This window comes from Anastrepha ludens, chromosome X, assembly GCF_028408465.1.
Source record: "Anastrepha ludens isolate Willacy chromosome X, idAnaLude1.1, whole genome shotgun sequence".
Lineage (NCBI taxonomy): Eukaryota > Metazoa > Arthropoda > Insecta > Diptera > Tephritidae > Anastrepha > Anastrepha ludens.
Genome location: NC_071503.1, coordinates 25,117,061 through 25,138,432, shown reverse-complemented (window position 1 = coordinate 25,138,432; position 21,372 = coordinate 25,117,061). Strand labels below are relative to the sequence as shown.

At 33.8% G+C, this 21,372-nt stretch overlaps 1 protein-coding gene across 1 annotated transcript in view; it reads right to left on the bottom strand.

Annotated features, from left to right (window-relative positions):
• LOC128869829 (uncharacterized) overlaps window positions 1–21,015 on the bottom strand; it is a 92,689-nt gene extending 71,674 nt beyond the window's left edge. The window contains exons 1-2 of the mRNA XM_054112431.1: window positions 20,779–21,015; window positions 8,058–8,309 (exon numbers count right to left, since the gene is read on the bottom strand). Coding sequence (XP_053968406.1) covers window positions 8,058–8,309; window positions 20,779–21,015 — 489 coding nt within the window. The remainder of the gene's footprint in view (window positions 1–8,057; window positions 8,310–20,778) is intronic.
• Window positions 21,016–21,372: the final 357 nt, after the last annotated feature.

Genomic DNA, 21,372 nt, shown 5'->3' with positions numbered 1-21,372 from the left:
CTCAAAATCTGAACATTTTCAGTAGAGACGAAAAACTGTTTCCGTAAATATTAATAATATATTACAAGGAAAAAAATATGTAATTGCGCGAAAATATCATTAAAAACAATATAACGGTTGTTTCATTCTTATTTGTTTAGTAGTTGCTCTAAAATAACAAATTTTTGAGTTGTTACTCTTTTCCTGAAATTTTTTTATACACTTAGAATTGATTTTCTCACTAGAATTGATAAATATTATTTATAACTTACAGGAATGCCAATTTATTGATGTTTAATAAAAATTACACTGGATCACAAATTTCAACTTTTCAACTGGCTGTAAACCAGTGTTATTAACATTTATTCATTTCCAGTAATTCGAAACAAAAGTTATTGCTTATTAAAAAAAAATATCAATGAATTAAATTTAAATTAAGTGTCTATTAAGTTTTTATAGTACGTCTCATAAAAACTCTTTGGAATAATGTTCTTTTGAACCATGTCTCCTATATCTCGTTTTTTAACTTCTGATAAAGGCAAGTTTTCCAAATAAATATAATTTTTTTAGGAAATGATTGTCATTTCTCTTTATTATGAAAATATTGGTATGGCTGAATTACGCATAAAACAAAATTTCGGCCAAATGACCGCCGCGGCTTCGGCGGCACACCTCCATCCGATGGTCCAAATTTTCGATGACGCTGAGGCATAATTGAGGTTCTATGCCGTTAATGTGCCGAATTATCTCATCCTTTAGCTCTTGAATTTTTGCTGGCTTATCGACGTACACCTTTTCTTTCAAATAACTCCAAAGAAAGAAGTCAAGTCAGATGATCTTGGCGGCCAATTGACATCGCTGCGTCGTGAGATTATTCGGCCATCAAATTTTTCGCCCAAACGAGCCATTGTTTCGTTAGCTGTGTGACAAGTGGCACCGTCCTGTTGAAACCACATATCGTCCACATCCATATCTTCCAATTCGGGTCATAAAAAGTTCGTTATCATCTCACGATAACGAACACTATTCACAGTAACTGCCTAACCGGCCTCATTTTGGAAAAAATACGGTCCAATGATGCCGCCGGCCCATAAACCGCACCAAACAGTCACTCTTTGTGGGTGCATTGGTTTTTCGGCAATCACTCTTGGATTATCATTCGCCCAAATGCGGCAATTCTGCTTATTGACGAATCCACTGAGGTGAAAATGTGCCGCATCTCTGAAGATGATTTTCTTCGATATGCATTTTGATTTGAACGTCCGTTTTCATAATAGGCCTGAATAACTTTAACGCATCGCTCCATTGTGCATCTTTCCATGGCTCAAATTGAATTAGTCTGAAATTGAAAAATCTTCAATGAAATACAGGAAAAAGCTTGACGTTTAGGTGTGGTTCACATTCAACATCGGCCCTTAAAATTTAACCACCCTTTAGAAACAATATGACAAACAGCAAGGACATCCTACTAATACTAACCATATTCATCATGACGACCACTAGCTTAACAGACATGGAAATACTAAACTTCTCGAAAAATCATGTTATAACGATCAATGACGGACAATCTAAAATACAGGGGACATTCCAGATAATACACCATATTGACCTGGACCAATACGACAATTTTTTAAAAGACGTACTAACCTACCTCAACAAGAATATTAGTAATACTTTCAAACATAAAACCAAAACCGGAATTTAGAAATAAGAGAGCAATAAATGCATTAGGTACGGCATGGAAGTACATTGCTGGTACTCCTGATCGCGAAGATTTTGAAATGAATAAAGATCTAAACTAGGGACGGGCAGCAGAGTGGCACGCTCGCAGCAGAGCGTGCTAGCAAAGTACCAGATGAGGGGGCGACAAACTTACATCAGAAGGGTAAGCAATAGGCGTGTACGTTTATTAATCTCTTCTGAGCAACGCATATGTGTTTCTAAAAAAGGGAGTGAAGCTTTGCCAATGGCAAAGTTACCAGGTAAGGGGACTTCATTCCATGTTAGGGGATTTTGAAGTGTTGGGATTTGCTAGATCGTTCATATTAAATAATAAAATGCTTTTGGTTTTTTTTTATTGGAAACGATTCTTTGAATATTAACATCATCTTTGCAAATTTCTATTTTATTTACATTTATAATTTTTGTAATCAAGAAGCATAGGCGACTTTATAATCAAGAAGTTTGAACATTCGCATGTCAAAGTTTCATAGTTGCTAAACTATGTGGAGAACAATTTGTACTGACAAATCGGTGTATATTTTTCTGAATGAAAAAATTGTCTTCGTTTACGTATAAGTGTGTATGTATATCGTATGTTTTTATGTTAAGGGGTCATACGCAGTTATGACTTTCAAAACAATCGATTTTTTTTATTGCATTTTTGTAATGTACATGTATTGAAAAGTATACGCACGAAATTTGAAGTAGATCTAAGCAATACTTTCGGAGTTATACCTAAATATGTAGAGATGCCTCGACACGTTTTAAGGTAGGTATTGAAACTTTAAACGTGTTTTTTTCAAAACGGCATTTTTCAAGTCGGTGTACACGATATCTCGAAAACGGCTTGTTTGATCGGTCAACCGTTTTAACTCAATCTTTAAAGATACATTTTCTAGCAATTAATCGTCCCTTTTGTAAATCTGATACTTATTTTCCAGTTTATAATCAATTTACGGCCAAATTTTAACGTAAAAATCGAGATCATTTCTTTTAAAAGCTGCCATTTTGTGAAAATTCACTATTTTGATTGGCCGAACGATTAATTACTAGATAATCTAATATACAATATTAACAAAATTTGTTTGGTTTTTTGATTTCAGATAATCCAATCCTGAGTTACGATGTACACCGTAAATCGTCTTTTTTTAAAGGAGGTTCCAGAAATCGCCTGCAGCGCGCTCTATAATCAACATTTTCATAAGTAAAAAATTTTGTTACGTTCTTGAAGGATGCTTTTATAACCGTCAAAAATTTTCAAATTTAAATATTCTGAACTTTCTTCAGCAGAAATCCTTGACAACCCGTCTTTTATTTGCTTCATAACTGCGTATAACCCCTTAATGCATTTTTATAAAGAAATGCTGGTCACAACAGCAAACAGTAATCTCAACCAGCCATGTTTTATTTAAACAATGCATGTTATACATTTAATGTTGTTAAAAAGGACAATTTAGTTACCTGACATTGGTGGGAAAACATGTTTCCATTAAAAAAATACGGGATGTTTTCAAAAATCATTGGGGAAATTATCTTAGTAGAGTGGATATTCTTGGTGACTACTTACTTGCTCTCATATTCAAATCACACGCATATGGCAATGCGCACAGTATGACAAAGTACACAAAAATGATTAGAGAAATTTGTTTGATACCATGGAAAACAGCGGATTTTTTTCTAAAAAAAATTGGAGGAAACGTGTTAAAAGTGGGCCTACCTGGTGGCTACAAGGTCTCATGTTCGGCTACATGCAGATTACATTGTGTATTGTATGACAAAGTACATACACATTTTTTAATTTTAAATAAATAGTTCTTATTTCGAAATATCTTTTTCAACATTTAAAATAAACTATTTTCGAATGAAAGCTTTTCATAACTAGTAAAATAATGTTTGCTCAAAAGAATAAAGGATAAATATATGTTAAAATTTATTATTGTTTTTTTGTTAGTTACTCTATATGAAATCGCTGTGATTGATTTTATATATATATATATATAATTGGCGCGTACACCCTTTTCGGGTGTTTGGCCGAGCTCCTCCTCCTATTTGTGGTGTGCGTCTTGATGTTGTTACACAAATGGAGGGACCTACAGTTTCAAGCCGATTCCGAACGGCAGATATTTTTAAGAGGAGCTTTTTCATGGCAGAAATCCACTCGGAGGTTTGCCATTGCCTGCCGAGGGGCGACCGCTATTAGAAAAATGTTTTTCCTAATTTTGTTGTTTTCACCGAGATTCGAGCCAACGTTCTCTTTGTGAATTCCGAATGGTAGTTCACACCAACCCATTCGGCTGCGGCGGCCGCCCTTTTAATTGCGATTCTGTAATATCCGCCATTTCATCTACTCGTCTGCTTATAGTTCTACGAGATAAGCACATACCCTCATATTTCGGTTATTCTGAAGGGGACAAAATTCCTACTGCTTTTAATATACAAGACTTCACCAATTCGCCATCCGAAAATGCACCATTCTCACGAACAAGGTTTAACGCGATTTCATAAGTTGCACGCTTTGCATCTACAACGTAATCTTCGCTTTCCTAAGAAATTTAAAAAAATTTTAATAATTTAGATGTATGTTTTTGTCGGCAGTTGAACACTGTGCACTTTGTTTTGACGTTCGCCGTTTCAAATTTTTAAATAGAATTTTCAACACTGCATCCACACCATACAAATACACTTAATATTAGTGGTTTTTTATGCGACAATAATATGTAACTTACGGTCTCAAAAAATATCGTCGAAATGTGAAGAAAACACGAAAAAACTGATTTTATTTATGAAATGTCAAAACTTATGAGTAAGAGTTGCCGTAGTTGTTAAATGTGGGAATCAATTTTGGACATTGTTGATTTTATTATTGATGATTTATATACATATGTATATACTCTTGGTTGTTTATTTTTATATGCAGTTGTGCATATCAGATTGTATTGGATTTAGATGGACGAAATTAGTTGTCAATCACGTCCACTTTTCATGAAAAATAAAAGAAAATATGGTATCATTCAGTAGCTAAAAATTCTGAAACATTTAACAAACTTCGGTAGCTGAGGAGAGTTTGCAGTTTTATAAAGTAATTTGCTAAAAAATTTGAAAATCTGGATTTCTTAGCTCAATTTAAAAAACATTAATTTAAAAAAAATATATCCGAACTCAAAAACCATTTAAGAAATCATAAGATAAGTGTGCGTAATTTACAGATTCGTCAGTATATGCAGTGATCAATATTATTGAAGATTTAACTGTCATTACTTTCCAATATGTAAGATTTTAATTTAATCTCATGTTAAATATTTTCAGAGGCCTTAATCTTCTTTACATCTAGCAATTAAAGAACAGTATTACGCGAACTTTTGAAATGTTTTATTGCATGTTTATTGTTGTTTTTTATCTTAAATCATTATTATAATAGGAAGTGTAATATGTATTTAATTTAGTTATTGAAGAAAAATCTACCAAAAAACCTAATTTTTTAGAAATTTGTTGATATGAAGTTTAAAGTTGGCATCCCTGGTAAGAATTCATGAATAATTGCTCTCTCATTCAGGATACAAACATAGGCACAACTTGCTCAATTTTTCTGTTTCTTCCCTGTGCTTTGTTATCCCCCTTCACCTAGAACTTTTAGAACGCAGAAGCACACGCTGCTGCACAGTGCAAACGTGCTGAGTCTGCCCGTCACTAATCTAAAAAAACTAAAGGAAAATAATAATGATCAAGTAATGATTTATGAAGTTTTCAATGAAAGAATTAACAACATTACAACATTAGGAAATCAATTACTAAATTCGATAAGAAAAGACAATTATGTAATAAGTACCTCTGAATCTGGAAAGTAAAATAGGAATTAATAAACATTAAGTACGTAATTAAATGAGCTATAATTGGAATTATGAATACAATGTTGTTGAATAAAAAAGAAATTGAGACAGCAATCATCAAATTAAAAGAAGAAAGAATGCCATTTGCATCAGTAGAAAAAGCATTAGGATATGCAAAAGTTAACGCAATAATTAACGTAATCGTGAATTTTATATTTGGTAAAAATACCACTAACAAACAATATTACTTATAAGAATATTATAATAAGACCAGTTAAGAGAAATAAAGAAATTACTAAACTTGATTTTGAAAAAATTCTAAAAGACAAAAATGATATATGTATATAGAATAAAGAATAAATGTATGAAATAAAAAGTAATAAAAATTTGTGAGAGAAATAACATAATTGATATTAGTAACAGCACCTGCATCCTCAAATACTAAGTAGTAGAAAATCATTTTGCACAATAAGTAATAATCAATACATACCAACAATCGAGGAAATACAGCCCGAAATAGTCTTACTAAACGACTTCAATGGAACACTAAAAACGGAAAAAGAGCAGTGAACAATTACTGGTACTTATCTAATCAAGTTTCACAACACATCATTGAGCATCAATAACGAAACATTCACCAATATCGAAATGTCTACGATCATACAGCCAACACCGCAAGAAAGGGAACGCATCAACATTTTATCATTAAAGCCCTCAACGAACTACATATTAACAACACGAAAAAGATAAATCTGTTAAGAACAGATTCGACAATAAACAAGAGTGCAATGCTAGGACTAGCAATAATCTACACAGCAATAAAATAACCTTCAAATTTTGGATAAAACCCACATCAAAAATAATCATCCAAGAAGTACCAACGGAAACATTCAAATAAGTCTACATAACGTCCAGCACCTTACCGAATCGCCCAGATGCATCAATTAACACAAATAATAACCAACTAGGAAACGTCGTTAGTTATTCATATCTTCGACTACATGACCTACCCTATTTCTAGTAAGACGATCGAGGACAATCGTTTTTAAGAAAGGAGGAGTTAACGCTACTGAATGCTGAAAGTTCATCCACTACACGCGTTTCCGTTGCTCGACCTTCTCGCTGACATTGTGTCTGCAATAAACCATGTGAACGGCAACAAGCGAAATTCCGCGAATATGATCACGCGGCTAAGTTAGCTTTAAGAAATTTTGTAAAGTTCAGTTCAAATTTGAGAGTTGTGAAATAAAGACGGAGCTTGCTCCGTAAAAAACTATTTTTAACCCTCTCATGCCCGAATTAAAATGGGCTCGGCTAAAATTTTTTTGAGTAGATATATAAGATAGGATTAACATCAATATTAACTGTTCCAAATTTCAAGGTCCTAGGTGCCCTGGTTCAAGAGCTACAGGATGTTGCGTATATGCAACATTGGGCAATGGTGGTATATATTTAAAAACAAGTTTATTTCTTTTACAAATGCCGTTAATTTATATTTTATGTATGATAAGACACGAAACAGTTTTTTTGGGGATTGGAACACAAGTGCACATTACATTTGCGGCATTTACAGCTTGGAAACCCGTGCATACTCTACATCTGCCTCTTGTTCCTCATTCCGGCCAATGATTATAACCGCCAAGTCGTAGTGATTTTGGTGGGTCTTCAATATAAGCTCTTTTATAGGGATTTGATTCACATCCTGTAGAAGCAGCTGGTGATGATGGAGCTGGTGATGCTGGAGAAGATGGTGCAGTTCCTGAATTCATTATCAAAAGGAGTGATGATGGACGACCTCTCTTTTTGGCGACAGCTGTAGTTTGACTTGCGTTCAAAAGTTCGGCAGCAACATCCAATTGAGAATTTATAAGCGGCATATACTTTGATTCGCCGTTTGTATGTGCAATGTCTCTGCGGTACAACAACCAACTGTTTACTAAACTCGAATTTATGCACCAGTATACTATACGCATGTACCATTTATTTGAGCGGTGGTTGATTTTGTACAATTCAAGCAGCATGTCTGCAAGATCAACCCCTCCCATGTGTTTGTTGTACCATTACATAATTTGAAACCAGTTGTACGCTCTTATTATCATACCAACGGCAAGCAATCAAGTTGTGCGTTGCTTCAAATCTGAAATCGCTTGATCCACGTCCTCGCTTTTGAAGGATTTTCTCACTGCTTAGATCACAATTTTTCAATCGGTTGCTTCGAATTGTACCAACGGCCAGTATGCCTTTTTATTTTAGAGCACACATCAAGCTTATTGCAGAAAACCAATTGTCAAAAAACAGTTTGAAATTTTGGTTTACTGGCATATTGGATGATAAAAAAAGCACAATATCTGGTGATATTCCCAGGCCATAAGTCTTGCACGTTCCTTCTCCAATGTACAGATTAAAATCATATAGAATCCCGGACACACCAACTCTCGTAAACATTTTGGAACCCCACTTGTGGGGCTTCAATGGCAGATACTGCTTCAAATTCCACTTCAAACTATTGAAAACTATTTTTGCCAGTACCTCCTGTGCAACGATTTCATTTTCATTCAAATCTTCAACATCTTTGCTTCCAATAATTTGGTCAATCAAACCAACTTCCACATTTTCAGCTCTGTTATCTAAATATTTCAATGTTTTCTCTATAATTTCCTCCATATTTTGATCTTCTTCTTCATCAATTTCATCGTCAGCCGAATCATCCCAATCAAAGTTGGCAAATCTTTCAATCTCAGCTTGAGTCAGACCTTTTGGGCGCATATTAGAAAGTCTATACTGAAATAAATTATATTTTTCGAAAGTTACCACAATACACTAATGTTGCATATACGCAACACGAAAATAACAAAATTATTACAGACAAACTAAATAATATTTTGATGTAGGGTTTTTTTCTAAATACTCTCTTACCTTTCTATATTTATGTAGTAATGTTGGTTTCAGGATGAAATAATTATTTTAATTATTTTTTTCCACTTTTTTAAAACACTGTTTTTTCGCAAAATCAATTTTTCAACTTCTCGCTCACAAATATAGCTACAGAGTGAAAGCGTGTACAGCTGACTGCCAAACAACAACAGTAAGCTATAATTTAAAAGAAAATTCAAAACAATAACTAGAAAATAACGGGAGTTAGAGGCTCGGAAACACAATGTTGCGTATATGCAACATCGGGCATGAGAGGGTTAAATAAATTAATGTAGTAATAAAACTCTCCGTAGATTTTCTTTCATTTTGTAAATATAGCGTAATATATAATTTTTCTCGTTTGTCTCTACGAAGTAGCATATGCGATCCATTTTTAGCTTCCTTATCGGTTACTTCGTCTTATATGCAATCAGGGTATCTCGAATACATGCAATCAGCGGGCTTACGTTAATTGGGTTCTGTATCGCCATTATTGTTGAGAGGCTATCGGTGCATATGGTATATTTTCATTTTGTCGTTACCGCCCATTTTGTTGCTTCTTCTACAGCATAGGCTTCAGCTGAGAAAATAGAGCAGAAGGCTGAGCACATTAGTTCGTCTTCCAAAAAAGAGGAATGTAGAGCCTATGGGAGGTGTTTGCTAGTTTTTAAGCACTTTGGTTTTATATCAAGATCGAGATGCGCTGTCTTTTGAACAACACGATGGATAGCTGATTGCTTTTTTATATGCCGTTTTCGCATAAGCGCTTGTGTTACTTTGTTGTGTATCCTACAACAATGAGTATAAAAAAGTTTAGGTATCAGTCGTAATGTGCTCAATTCGAGTCTTTCTTGGATATGTGGTATGCCAGTTTCTGCAAGTACAGGGTGAACGATATGAAGTGTTACCTATTGAAAACACCATAACTTTTTTTTGTGAAGTTAGTTTTTATTGATTTCAAAGGCAAAATTGTTCAAAAATGATTACAGTTTTAACATATCGCACTTGTTACGTTAAAGCGTAACAACTCAAAATCTGAACATTTTCAGTAGAGACGAAAAACTGTTTCCGTAAATATTAATAATATATTACAAGGAAAAAAATATGTAATTGCGCGAAAATATCATTAAAAACAATAAAACGGTTGTTTCATTCTTATTTGTTTAGTAGTTGCTCTAAAATAACAAATTTTTGAGTTGTTACTCTTTTCCTGAAATTTTTTTATACACTTAGTGGTGTTATTTTGAGTTGTCTCTGTTTAACTGAAAATTCTCACTAGAATTGATAAATATTATTTATAACATACAGGAATGCCAATTTATTGATGTTTAATAAAAATTACACTGGATCACAAATTTCAACTTTTCAACTGGCTGTAAACCAGTGTTATTAACATTTATTCATTTCCAGTAATTCGAAACAAAAGTTATTGCTTATTAAAAAAAATATCAATGAATTAAACTTAAATTAAGTGTCTATTAAGTTTTTATAGTACGTCTCATAAAAACTCTTTGGAATAATGTTCTTTTGAACCAGGTCTCCTATATCTCGTTTTTTAACTTCTGATAAAGGCAAATTTTCCAAATAAATATAATTTTTTTAGGAAATTATTGTCATTTCTCTTTATTATGAAAATATTGGCTGAATTACGCATAAACAAAATTTCGGCCAAATGACCGCCGCGGCTTCGGCGGCACACCTCCATCCGATGGTCCAAATTTTCGATGACGCTGAGGCATAATTGAGGTTCTATGCCGTTAATGTGCCGAATTATCTCATCCTTTAGCTCTTGAATTTTTGCTGGCTTATCGACGTACACCTTTTCTTTCAAATAACTCCAAAGAAAGAAGTCAAGTCAGATCATCTTGACGGCCAATTGACATCGCTGCGTCGTGAGATTATTCGGCCATCAAATTTTTCGCCCAAACGAGCTATTGTTTCGTTAGCTGTGTGACAAGTGGCACCGTCCTGTTGAAACCACATATCGTCCACATCCATATCTTCCAATTCGGGTCATAAAAAGTTCGTTATCATCTCACGATAACGAACACTATTCACAGTAACTGCCTAACCGGCCTCATTTTGGAAAAAATACGGTTCAATGATGCCGCCGGCCCATAAACCGCACCAAACAGTCACTCTTTGAGGGTGCATTGGTTTTTCGGCAATCACTCTTGGATTACACTAGTCTACAAGGAAAAGTATCCGAAATAATTTAAACTAATATCTGCTTCTCTGTCCATGCAAAATTCGGATTGATAACTAAAATTAATTTATTAGTTTGAGTTTTCGAGATATCCTAACCTAAAAGTGCAAAAAACCCCATTTTTGCCCATATTTGAGGTTATGTAGCCTTGCAGATGTTTTCTTTCACCAAAATTAAAGGATGGCATCTTTAAATACAATCCTTCTTTTTTCAAATGGCGTTTTGTTTGCTCAAATATCATTTTTTTTCGTAGAGATATCGCATTTTGAAATTTTCATGTTTCGAAATTTTCCTACACCTGAAAATCGATTAAGATAACATAGACATGATATAGTCGATTACTAATTTTCTTGGGTTTGAGGGCCTGAAATATATGGATTAATAGTATGTAAATTTGGAGTTTGTGGGTAAGCCTGCTTGCGGCATGATAGGGGTGGTTACTAGGGGTTAGGGCTGTGTGTGACTCGGTACCCAAAGGTTAGATAGTGTAGGGGTGTGGTGAGTCAGCACACTTATGGTGTGAGACAAAATTTTAAGAAAAATAAGACTCAATTCAAGAAAATTAGTAATCGACTATATCATGTCTATGTTATCTTAATTGATTTTCAGGTGTAGGAAAATTTCGAAACATGAAAATTTCAAAATGCGATATCTCTGCGAAAAAAAATGATATTTGAGCAAACAAAACGCCATTTGAAAAAAGAAGGATTGTATTTAAAGATGCCATCCTTTAATTTTGGTGAAAGAAAACATCTGCAAGGCTACATAACCTCAAATATGGGCAAAAATGGGGTTTTTTGCACTTTTAGGTTAGGATATCTCGAAAACTCAAACTAATAGAGCAATTCTGAGGCCAGATTTGGATTCAGCGCATCATAAACCTTCGGAAATATATAGTCTGGTTTCTGGGTCTGAATGTTGGTTAAATTTTGTCGGCCTGTGTTATCATTTGCCCAAATGCGGCAATTCTGCTTATTGACGAATCCACTGAGGTGAAAATGTGCCGCATCTCTGAAGATGATTTTCTTCGATATGCATTTTGATTTGAACGTCCGTTTTCATAATAGGCCTGAATAACTTTAACGCATTGCTCCATTGTGTATCTTTCCATGGCTCAAATTGAGTTAGTCTGAAATTGAAAAATTTTAAATGAAATGCAGGAAACAGCTTGACGTTTAGGTGTGGTTCACATTCAACATCGGCCCTTAAAATTTAACCACCCTTTAGAAACAATATGACAAACAGCAAGGACATCCTACTAATACTAACCATATTCATCATGACGACCACTAGCTTAACAGACATGGAAATACTAAACTTCTCGAAAAATCATGTTATAACGATCAATGACGGACAATCTAAAATACAGGGGACTTTCCAGATAATACACCATATTGACCTGGACCAATACGACAATTTTTTAAAAGACGTACTAACCTACCTCAACAAGAATATTAGTAATACTTTCAAACATAAAACCAAAACCGGAATTTAGAAATAAGAGAGCAATAAATGCATTAGGTACGGCATGGAAGTACATTGCTGGTACTCCTGATCGCGAAGATTTTGAAATGAATAAAGATCTAAACTAGGGACGGGCAGCAGAGTGGCACGCTCGCAGCAGAGCGTGCTAGCAAAGTACCAGATGAGGGGGCGACAAACTTACATCAGAAGGGTAAGCAATAGGCGTGTACGTTTATTAATCTCTTCTGAGCAACGCATATGTGTTTCTAAAAAAGGGAGTGAAGCTTTGCCAATGGCAAAGTTACCAGGTAAGGGGACTTCATTCCATGTTAGGGGATTTTGAAGTGTTGGGATTTGCTAGATCGTTCATATTAAATAATAAAATGCTTTTGGTTTTTTTTTATTGGAAACGCTTCTTTGAATATTAACATCATCTTTGCAAATTTCTATTTTATTTACATTTATAATTTTTGTAATCAAGAAGCATAGGCGACTTTATAATCAAGAAGTTTGAACATTCGCATGTCAAAGTTTCATAGTTGCTAAACTATGTGGAGAACAATTTGTACTGACAAATCGGTGTATATTTTTCTGAATGAAAAAATTGTCTTCGTTTACGTATAAGTGTGTATGTATCAGTGGCGGATCCACGGGGGGGGTTTTCGGGTCCGGACCCCCCCCATTGGAATCATGCTCTAAAATTTTATGTTTCAATTCTGTATGAGTCAAGTTAAAAAAAACAATATTTTTGTATATGCATTAGCAGTTTATTAGATTTTTTTCCAGTTTTAATTTATTTTATAATAAAAACAATTGTAATACGACGGACGCAATTCAAAATTTTGAATAATTACACAGGCCTGCGTAATTTCATTTTTGTCCAATTTCTAAAACGGCTACGAGTGTCTCTTGAAGTTTTTTTTGTGCTGAAAACGAATTTGATCTTGAAAATGCTCCAGCACGTCAGGACTTTTGGCAATTTGTGGTTAAATAGTCAAGAAATGCCGATTTTGGACATCTTTATGAATTTTTTTTGAGTAAGGTAAATTTTTTTTTTTTTTTCCACAACGGAATCGCAAGGTAATACTCTGTAGCTTTAAAATCCATTTTTTAAAAGACTTCTAGGATGAATGAAAAAAGAGTTATACTATTTTGAATTTAAGACTTTTAGACATGCAAATTCATTTTCTTAACGCCCTCTTTAATGGCGCAACAGATGCTTAAAAAACTATGTATGTTCGACATTGGTGTCGCTGATTACGAATCTGATGTTAGTTTTTTAAAATTAAAAATGGCTGATCCAATATGGCGGACGATCTTTCGAAAATTTAATGTAATTCGCTTGAAACTTGTTATTGGATCTGCCATTTTGAATTTTAAAAAACTAACATCAGATTTGTAATCATCGACACCAATGTCGAACATACATAGCCAATCCAATTGAGAACCTTTAAGAGTCAACAAAGACAGAAATATCGAAAGATAATATTACAAATAAAGAACAACTGAGCGAAAGACTGCAAAATATTTGGAAAAATGACGACCAAATAAAAACAAACTGCTTAAAATGCGTTGAAAGCATACCCAAAAGGATTCCGGTTTTAATTGCTGCACGAGGTTTTCACGCAAAATATTGATTTTTTGATTTTTTTTTGATATTTTTTTAATAAAAGACTTGTTTGAATATTGTTTTTGTCGTATTATAGAAATTTAATAAACAACATATTAAAAATATACTATTCTTTGATTATTATCAGTTAAATGGCTGAAACTTGAATTTTTCATAGAGATTCTATTAATTTGAGCACCAACTGTACACTGACTGTTCTTGGATACAAATTTTTAACTTTACCTGTTTTTCCTTCTTTTTTATTTTTGGTTCTGATTCTGGATCAAGGCGCTCGAAATAAGAAAATAATGTTCTCTTCATGTTAGGAGGCGTATTAACAATCACATTAACTAATATACTTGTCAACAAATGCTCGACACAATGTATTCTGCTCGTTGAAAGAAACAAAAGAATAGAAGCATGTTCATGCATGTTTAAAGATAGCCTAGTTATTCACCAAAAAAACTTAGGGAAAAATCACTCGGCGCCGTCATCGCGATTTCGTTGGCGCGCTATTTAAAATTTCGAGTTAACAGTACACAGGGTGTCGCCGTTACGATAAGGAAAAGCTGCAACGGCTCTTTCATGGTAACTTTTTTGCCATTATATAGCAACACATGTTGTTAGAGAAAAGCGCAATTAAATATATAATATTATATATAAACACGACCGTTTCGTTTGAAGAACTTTATTGGAGTGAATTGAGTCAAAGTAAGCATTAATACAAGAAGAAGAAGTAAAGAAGTTACAAACAGGGTTGATATTTTTTTTCGTACTTAAACTATACATGGTTGAATTGCAAGTTGGCTCCAACACATGTTATAATATATTGTATCTTAAATAGGCGTAATTATTTATGAAGGTGTCCCACGATGTATAAAAACCGCCAATTATTCTTGTAATTTTGAATCAAAGTCCTTTACTATTTTTAGAATTTTTTTTACAAGATATCTAGAGCTATTCGTTTTTTCATCGGCTAGTCACGACATGCAGCGCGAATAATGCCATATTTTATTCACGAAATTGATTTTTAATAAAAGCACCCTTCTAAAATACCCCGGACCCCCCCCCCCCCTCCCCCCCCTTTATGAAATCCTGGATCCGCCACTGGTATGTATATCGTATGTTTTTATGTTAAGGGGTTATACGCAGTTATGACTTTCAAAAAAATCGATTTTTTTTATTGCACTTTTGTAATGTACATGTATTGAAAAGTATACGCACGAAATTTGAAGTAGATCTAAGCAATACTTTCGGAGTTATACCTAAATATGTAGAGATGCCTCGACACGTTTTAAGGTAGGTATTGAAACTTTAAACGTGTTTTTTTCAAAACGGCATTTTTCAAGTCGGTGTACACGATATCTCGAAAACGGCTTGTTTGATCGGTCAACCGTTTTAACTCAATCTTTAAAGATACATTTTCTAGCAATTAATCGTCCCTTTTGTAAATCTGATACTTATTTTCCAGTTTATAATCAATTTACGGCCAAATTTTAACGTAAAAATCGAGATCATTTCTTTAAAAAGCTGCCATTTTGTGAAAATTCTCTATTTTGATTAGCCGAACGATTAATTACTAGATAATCTAATATACAATATTAACAAAATTTGTTTGGTTTTTTGATTTCAGATAATCCAATCCTGAGTTACGATGTACACCGTAAATCGTCTTTTTTTAAAGGAGGTTCCAGAAATCGCCTGCAGCGCGCTCTATAATCAACATTTTCATAAGTAAAAAATTTTGTTACGTTCTTGAAGGATGCTTTTATAACCGTCAAAAATTTTCAAATTTAAATATTCTGAACTTTCTTCAGCAGAAATCCTTGACAACCCGTCTTTTATTTGCTTCATAACTGCGTATAACCCCTTAATGCATTTTTATAAAGAAATGCTGGTCACAACAGCAAACAGTAATCTCAACCAGCCATGTTTTATTTAAACAATGCATGTTATACATTTAATGTTGTTAAAAAGGACAATTTAGTTACCTGACATTGGTGGGAAAACATGTTTCCATTAAAAAAATACGGGATGTTTTCAAAAATCATTGGGGAAATTATCTTAGTAGAGTGGATATTCTTGGTGACTACTTACTTGCTCTCATATTCAAATCACACGCATATGGCAATGCGCACAGTATGACAAAGTACACAAAAATGATTAGAGAAATTTGTTTGATACCATGGAAAACAGCGGATTTTTTTCTAAAAAAAATTGGAGGAAACGTGTTAAAAGTGGGCCTACCTGGTGGCTACAAGGTCTCATGTTCGGCTACATGCAGATTACATTGTGTATTGTATGACAAAGTACATACACATTTTTTAATTTTAAATAAATAGTTCTTATTTCGAAATATCTTTTTCAACATTTAAAATAAACTATTTTCGAATGAAAGCTTTTCATAACTAGTATAATAATGTTTGCTCAAAAGATTAAAGGATAAATATATGTTAAAATTTATTATTGTTTTTTTGTTAGTAACTCTATATTGGGAGACACCTCTTGCGCTGCAGCTAAACGCAATATATTTCTTAAATTAGTATCGGATAGTCGATTTCTTAACCTAACCTTATTAAGTTTTTTAAGGTGGGCATCAACTCCTCGGATAAAAACCGCTAATTGGGCTATGTCGGATATATCTGTGCTTTCGTCAATTGCCAATGAAATCGCTGTGAATGATTTTATATATATATATAATTGGCGCGTACACCCTTTTCGGGTGTTTGGCCGAGCTCCTCCTCCTATTTGTGGTGTGCGTCTTGATGTTGTTACACAAATGGAGGGACCTACAGTTTCAAGCCGATTCCGAACGGCAGATATTTTTAAGAGGAGCTTTTTCATGGCAGAAATCCACTCGGAGGTTTGCCATTGCCTGCCGAGGGGCGACCGCTATTAGAAAAATGTTTTTCCTAATTTTGTTGTTTTCACCGAGATTCGAGCCAACGTTCTCTTTGTGAATTCCGAATGGTAGTTCACACCAACCCATTCGGCTGCGGCGGCCGCCCTTTTAATTGCGATTCTGTAATATCCGCCATTTCATCTACTCGTCTGCTTATAGTTCTACGAGATAAGCACATACCCTCATATTTCGGTTATTCTGAAGGGGACAAAATTCCTACTGCTTTTAATATACAAGACTTCACCAATTCGCCATCCGAAAATGCACCATTCTCACGAACAAGGTTTAACGCGATTTCATAAGTTGCACGCTTTGCATCTACAACGTAATCTTCGCTTTCCTAAGAAATTTAAAAAAATTTTAATAATTTAGATGTATGTTTTTGTCGGCAGTTGAACACTGTGCACTTTGTTTTGACGTTCGCCGTTTCAAATTTTTAAATAGAATTTTCAACACTGCATCCACACCATACAAATACACTTAATATTAGTGGTTTTTTATGCGACAATAATATGTAACTTACGGTCTCAAAAAATATCGTCGAAATGTGAAGAAAACACGAAAAAACTGATTTTATTTATGAAATGTCAAAACTTATGAGTAAGAGTTGCCGTAGTTGTTAAATGTGGGAATCAATTTTGGACATTGTTGATTTTATTATTGATGATTTATATACATATGTATATACTCTTGGTTGTTTATTTTTATATGCAGTTGTGCATATCAGATTGTATTGGATTTAGATGGACAAAATTAGTTGTCAATCACGTCCACTTTTCATGAAAAATAAAAGAAAATATGGTATCATTCAGTAGCTAAAAATTCTGAAACATTTAACAAACTTCGGTAGCTGAGGAGAGTTTGCAGTTTTATAAAGTAATTTGCTAAAAAATTTGAAAATCTGGATTTCTTAGCTCAATTTAAAAAACATTAATTTAAAAAAAATATATCCGAACTCAAAAACCATTTAAGAAATCATAAGATAAGTGTGCGTAATTTACAGATTCGTCAGTATATGCAGTGATCAATATTATTGAAGATTTAACTGTCATTACTTTCCAATATGTAAGATTTTAATTTAATCTCATGTTAAATATTTTCAGAGGCCTTAATCTTCTTTACATCTAGCAATTAAAGAACAGTATTACGCGAACTTTTGAAATGTTTTATTGCATGTTTATTGTTGTTTTTTATCTTAAATCATTATTATAATAGGAAGTGTAATATGTAATTATTTAATTTAGTTATTGAAGAAAAATCTACCAAAAAACCTAATTTTTTAGAAATTTGTTGATATGAAGTTTAAAGTTGCCATCCCTGGTAAGAATTCATGAATAATTGCTCTCTCATTCAGGATACAAACATAGGCACAACTTGCTCAATTTTTCTGTTTCTTCCCTGTGCTTTGTTATCCCCCTTCACCTAGAACTTTTAGAACGCAGAAGCACACGCTGCTGCACAGTGCAAACGTGCTGAGTCTGCCCGTCACTAATCTAAAAAAACTAAAGGAAAATAATAATGATCAAGTAATGATTTATGAAGTTTTCAATGAAAGAATTAACAACATTACAACATTAGGAAATCAATTACTAAATTCGATAAGAAAAGACAATTATGTAATAAGTACCTCTGAATCTGGAAAGTAAAATAGGAATTAATAAACATTAAGTACGTAATTAAATGAGCTATAATTGGAATTATGAATACAATGTTGTTGAATAAAAAAGAAATTGAGACAGCAATCATCAAATTAAAAGAAGAAAGAATGCCATTTGCATCAGTAGAAAAAGCATTAGGATATGCAAAAGTTAACGTAATAATTAACGTAATCGTGAATTTTATATTTGGTAAAAATACCACTAACAAACAATATTACTTATAAGAATATTATAATAAGACCAGTTAAGAGAAATAAAGAAATTACTAAACTTGATTTTGAAAAAATTCTAAAAGACAAAAATGATATATGTATATAGAATAAAGAATAAATGGGTGAAATAAAAAGTAATAAAAATTTGTGAGAGAAATAACATAATTGATATTAGTAACAGCACCTGCATCCTCAAATACTAAGTAGTAGAAAATCATTTTGCACAATAAGTAATAATCAATACATACCAACAATCGAGGAAATACAGCCCGGAATAGTCTTACTAAACGACTTCAATGGAACACTAAAAACGGAAAAAGAGCAGTGAACAATTACTGGTACTTATCTAATCAAGTTTCACAACACATCATTGAGCATCAATAACGAAACATTCACCAATATCGAAATGTCTACGATCATACAGCCAACACCGCAAGAAAGGGAACGCATCAACATTTTATCATTAAAGCCCTCAACGAACTACATATTAACAACACGAAAAAGATAAATCTGTTAGAACAGATTCGACAATAAACAAGAGTGCAATGCTAGGACTAGCAATAATCTACACAGCAATAAAATAACCTTCAAATTTTGGATAAAACCCACATCAAAAATAATCATCCAAGAAGTACCAACGGAAACATTCAAATAAGTCTACATAACGTCCAGCACCTTACCGAATCGCCCAGATGCATCAATTAACACAAATAATAACCAACTAGGAAACGTCGTTAGTTATTCATATCTTCGACTACATGACCTACCCTATTTCTAGTAAGACGATCGAGGACAATCGTTTTTAAGAAAGGAGGAGTTAACGCTACTGAATGCTGAAAGTTCATCCACTACACGCGTTTCCGTTGCTCGACCTTCTCGCTGACATTGTGTCTGCAATAAACCATGTGAACGGCAACAAGCGAAATTCCGCGAATATGATCACGCGGCTAAGTTAGCTTTAAGAAATTTTGTAAAGTTCAGTTCAAATTTGAGAGTTGTGAAATAAAGACGGAGCTTGCTCCGTAAAAAACTATTTTTAACCCTCTCATGCCCGAATTAAAATGGGCTCGGCTAAAATTTTTTTGAGTAGATATATAAGATAGGATTAACATCAATATTAACTGTTCCAAATTTCAAGGTCCTAGGTGCCCTGGTTCAAGAGCTACAGGATGTTGCGTATATGCAACATTGGGCAATGGTGGTATATATTTAAAAACAAGTTTATTTCTTTTACAAATGCCGTTAATTTATATTTTATGTATGATAAGACACGAAACAGTTTTTTTGGGGATTGGAACACAAGTGCACATTACATTTGCGGCATTTACAGCTTGGAAACCCGTGCATACTCTACATCTGCCTCTTGTTCCTCATTCCGGCCAATGATTATAACCGCCAAGTCGTAGTGATGTTGGTGGGTCTTCAATATAAGCTCTTTTATAGGGATTTGATTCAGATCCTGTGGAAGCAGCTGGTGATGATGGAGCTGGTGATGCTGGAGAAGATGGTGCAGTTCCTGAATTCATTATCAAAAGGAGTGATGATGGACGACCTCTCTTTTTGGCGACAGCTGTAGTTTGACTTGCGTTCAAAAGTTCGGCAGCAACATCCAATTGAAAATTTATAAGCGGCATATACTTTGATTCGCCGTTTGTATGTGCAATGTCTCTGCGGTACAACAACCAACTGTTTACTAAACTCGAATTTATGCACCAGTATACTATACGCATGTACCATTTATTTGAGCGGTGGTTGATTTTGTACAATTCAAGCAGCATGTCTTCAAGATCAACCCCTCCCATGTGTTTGTTGTACCATTACATAATTTGAAACCAGTTGTACGCTCTTATTATCATACCAACGGCAAGCAATCAAGTTGTGCGTTGCTTCAAATCTGAAATCGCTTGATCCACGTCCTCGCTTTTGAAGGATTTTCTCACTGCTTAGATCACAATTTTTCAATCGGTTGCTTCGAATTGTACCAACGGCCAGTATGCCTTTTTATTTTAGAGCACACATCAAGCTTATTGCAGAAAACCAATTGTCAAAAAACAGTTTGAAATTTTGGTTTACTGGCATATTGGATGATAAAAAAAGCACAATATCTGGTGATATTCCCAGGCCATAAGTCTTGCACGTTCCTTCTCCAATGTACAGATTAAAATCATATAGAATCCCGGACACACCAGCTCTCGTAAACATTTTGGAACCCCACTTGTGGGGCTTCAATGGCAGATACTGCTTCAAATTCCACTTCAAACTATTGAAAACTATTTTTGCCAGTACCTCCTGTGCAACGATTTCATTTTCATTCAAATCTTCAACATCTTTGCTTCCAATAATTTGGTCAATCAAACCAACTTCCACATTTTCAGCTCTGTTATCTAAATATTTCAATGTTTTCTCTATAATTTCCTCCATATTTTGATCTTCTTCTTCATCAATTTCATCGTCAGCCGAATCATCCCAATCAAAGTTGGCAAATCTTTCAATCTCAGCTTGAGTCAGACCTTTTGGGCGCATATTAGAAAGTCTATACTGAAATAAATTATATTTTTCGAAAGTTACCACAATACACTAATGTTGCATATACGCAACACGAAAATAACAAAATTATTACAGACAAACTAAATAATATTTTGATGTAGGGTTTTTTTCTAAATACTCTCTTACCTTTCTATATTTATGTAGTAATGTTGGTTTCAGGATGAAATAATTATTTTAATTATTTTTTTCCACTTTTTTAAAACACTGTTTTTTCGCAAAATCAATTTTTCAACTTCTCGCTCACAAATATAGCTACAGAGTGAAAGCGTGTACAGCTGACTGCCAAACAACAACAGTAAGCTATAATTTAAAAGAAAATTCAAAACAATAACT